General features: G+C 47.7%; 1 protein-coding gene across 2 annotated transcripts in view; it reads left to right on the forward strand.

Moving 5' to 3' along the window:
• The window catches only part of cacna1ha (calcium channel, voltage-dependent, T type, alpha 1H subunit a), a 119,523-nt gene extending 115,724 nt beyond the window's left edge, over positions 1 to 3,799 (forward strand). For both annotated transcript variants that reach the window (XM_024271513.2, XM_024271514.2), the window contains exons 37-38: positions 2,079 to 2,236; positions 2,311 to 3,799. In XM_024271513.2, coding sequence (XP_024127281.1) covers positions 2,079 to 2,236; positions 2,311 to 3,525 — 1,373 coding nt within the window. In that variant the 3' untranslated portion in view covers positions 3,526 to 3,799. The remainder of the gene's footprint in view (positions 1 to 2,078; positions 2,237 to 2,310) is intronic.

The following is a 3,799-nucleotide window of genomic DNA, read 5'->3' on the forward strand; positions in this document are numbered from 1 at the left end:
AACTCATTTGAATTGTTATTTTGTCTATCTGGACTTAAAACAGAGGGAGCAAACCTCCTAAACTGTTAATGTTCATAATGAAATCATTCTATCTCCATATAAATTCATTTATTCAACTTAATTTAATCACTCTGACCTAATATTATGAAAGGATATAAGGATGGATTGGTAGAAATGATCTGGCTTTAGAAATGTTTTAGAAATGGGGACTTTTCATCTGATGTCTGCTGAAAATACATGTCACTTTTTTACAATCTTCTTCACAGATCAGAGGGCTTTGTTTGTTTAAAAAAAGTCATAGTACTGATATAAATCAGCCGGATTATCTGTAAGGTGTTCTACCATCTTCAAATTAATCATGTAGCTCATTTTATGGATAGAACTACAGATAAACGTACAGTTTTCCGTTTAAAAGGTTTTTATCTCTTCTGCTGTGAAACATTCTTTTGTGATTTAACCATAAAAATGAAAAAAGCCTCAGTTTTTCTCAAATTCTGGTTTTTAGAATTATTAAAAACATCCTTCCAGCCATTTCTAAACCCATTTTGTTCCCTTTTTAATAGTTATATAGTTAGGAAATGTATGATTTATGATCTCCAAATTGTTTTAGTTTAGCTTATCGCAGGGGGGCTCACACTTTTTTTGGCATACAGGCAACTTTCAAAATGATCAGAACCAAAAAACCTACACACTATTTATATCCTTGAGATTATGACATGAGAAAAAGTTCCTCTGTGGTATTTCTTTTAATAGATTGTTGATTTGAGTTTGCGTGGACATAATTGTCCAATACACTCTCATTCATCACACATTGACGTTAGGTTAAGGACCTCTCCGCTTCACTTTTTGATGTTTTGGGTGTACCAAACTCATCATTTTAGACGTGCTGGTTGTTTGTAAAATAGTACTGGATGCAGTACTGGATGCAGACTGGTCTTTGGGACGTGTCCAGTACCCAACTCAGCACCGGTACCTGGACATGGTAACGGACATGAACTGGTACCTGGATTAGGATAAGTTGGGGACACCCAAAACATCAATTTTTGAGGGTGCTTAACCAAACGTCAACAGGTGACGAGTTGGGAGTGAAATTTGTTGAGTTGTCATGAAAACGACTCTGCATTACAAGGTGTGCTGACAACACAAACATTCCTTTTTGACTGGCCAGAAAAAACAAGGCAAATTAGCAGCTACATCCACAGTTACACACTAAGCTCACACCTTTCTGAAGTTTAAAAGGAAGAAAAACTTTACAGCTATGAACAAACTCCTTCCAAATATGCTTTTTTTTTCAAATGGCAAGTCTGATGTCACCTAATAAATATAAACATTTTACGAAGACTGTTTATGAATCCATTGTGTTCCAATGATGAAAACTTTGACGGTTTTGGAAAAAATTAATTAAAATGATTTTTTTCACATGAAAAATTATTTAAACTTAATGCATTGTGGTCTATATTTGCCAATCTAATGAGCTTTGTCCAAATTCCTTTCCCTACTTAATGCACTATGTAGTGTGTTTGCCATTTTGTAGTGCTGTCTGAATCTACCATTCCAAAATAAAGTCTCCTAGGAATATCCAAGTCTACTAGCGTCTACAGGAAAACTAGCATGCATCAATGCTCGCTACATTAGCAAAATTCTAGGAAATTTCTAAGGAACTAGATTTTTAAATTGTAGAATTGGACAAAATGGCAAACACACTATATAGTGAAGTTATTGAGTAGTGAAGGAATCCGGACACAACCCATATCTGCTAGTGGAGTGTGGTGCTTGGTTTAGTGGGAACATGCATGTGCACTGACGTATGGATCATGTTTTATTGGCATGTCAATCAAGTAACATGTTTCATGGCAAGAACGATGACTGGCTGGTGGCAATTTTATTTTTAAATGTAGACCTGCGATCTATCGCAGTCGTAGCATTGGGCCCTCCTGTCTTAATCATATATGGCCACGTGTTTAGAAACCAGCCTCATTTATCTCTAAATTTACAGAAAGTAAATACATTTTTTAAAAAAAAGTTTTTTTCTTTTTAGTAAAATGATTAAAAAAGGACTTCATATGTTTTTCCTGCAGTGACTGTAGCATCAGTCAACTCTCAGCCCTTAAAGAGCCGCTCTCTGCTGCAAGTTCCAGATGTTTCTTCTGTCCACCCTCAGTCACCGCCCACTTTCATTCTGCCCCGCATTGCCCCGCCCACAACCAGCCCCTCACCACGGACTCTGCACAGACAGGTGAGTCGCCGCGCCCCACCAGCTCTCCGGTGCTTTTCCCTCAAAAGGCTGACGATGTGACTTTGTGTTTCCAGGTGGCGGTTAAGTTGGATTCTGTTGAGTCTCAGAGTTCGGAGCAGCAGGAGAAGCCAAACTCCGCCCTCCCCGTTCCACACCACTCCTCTTCTCCATCGCCCCTCCCTTCTCTACTCTCCGCCCCCTTTCCTCTACCTCCTCCAAGGTCTTCCCCGTCGCTCCTCCTCCCTCCGCCCCCATCCCCGCGCCTGCCCTCCCGCTCGGCGAGCCTCCGTAGTCGACCCCGGCCGCCGTCCGCCGTCTCCCTCTTTGACCCCGCCGACGAGGAGGTCTACCACATCACCAGCTCCGCCCGCCAGCGCCGCCGAAACGAGGAGGACGGCGGGCAGGAGGGGAAAAGAAAGGCGGGGCGTAGCCACTCCCTCTCCCCTTACACCCTGCCGGGTTTCGTTTGCGCCGACTCCTCATCTCCGCCTCCGCCGCCTCCTCTGCCGCCGTCCTCGTCGAGGAGCGCCCTCAGTCTGCTGGGCGCCGGGCTGAAGGACATCCGGAAAGGCTTCAGCGTCGACAACCAGGGCTTCCTGGAGAAGCCTTCGTCCACATCTGGAGGTTATGCCGATGACCAGCGCCGCCACTCCATCGAGGTCTGCCTCCCACAGGCGGTCATAACGGGAGACCCCGCCCACTTCGCGCTGGAGAAGGCCGCCTTCCCTATGAGGGTGCAGTCCGAACGGAGAGGGTGCATCCACCGGAAGAAAAAGATGAGCCCCCCCTGCATATCCATCCACCCCCCCTCAGAGAGGGACCCCGCCCAGACGTCCTCCCCCCCAAAACTGGCGGACTGCAGCATGCTGCTCCGCCGCCGGACGCCATCCAGCGACTCCAACGCGCAGGACGCCGAAGCACACAGGCAGATGCCAGTCCCGCTGACGCCCACCCCCGCCCCGCCACCGTCCCCATCCCGCCCGCAGACCCACACCCCCCTGCCGACGCCCACGCCGCCACACATCCCCATCAGCCCCAACATCTTCATCCAACCCCACGCACCTCTCCTGCCTTTCCCTCCGGCGCAGCCTCGCTCCCCCGCTGCCAGACAGTCTCCCCGTGTGGGCGATTACCCCCCCGTGCCCCACTTCACCTTCGACCCGCTGCAGTCCAGACTGATGGACGGCCTGTCAGCTAGCATGGACGCAGACGCCTGCTCCGCCCCGTTCGACGGCAGGATGGCGAGCAGCGCGGGGTTTAACGCTAATAATCAGAGGACTGCGCCATGAGGACGGCAGTTTTTCCAGGAAAGAGACCGCGCCCTCCCAGTGGGTACAGCTGGGATGACCTAGCTTCTTTTAGGTTTTAAATGCTCGTTTTGAGTCCTCCTATAGCGACGATTTGATTTTTCTACACCGAGCTTGAAAGCCGTGAAGACTCTGAGGCGGCGTCTACCACCTGTACATACTCGCATCGGAACGACCCAACAGGACTAAAGCCACCTTACTCTGTAGCCAAAGTTTTTTTCCACACACTGTCCCCACCCACGCCAGCCAATCAGGA

Source organism: Oryzias melastigma, linkage group LG8, assembly GCF_002922805.2.
Source record: "Oryzias melastigma strain HK-1 linkage group LG8, ASM292280v2, whole genome shotgun sequence".
Classification (NCBI taxonomy): Eukaryota; Metazoa; Chordata; class Actinopteri; order Beloniformes; family Adrianichthyidae; genus Oryzias; species Oryzias melastigma.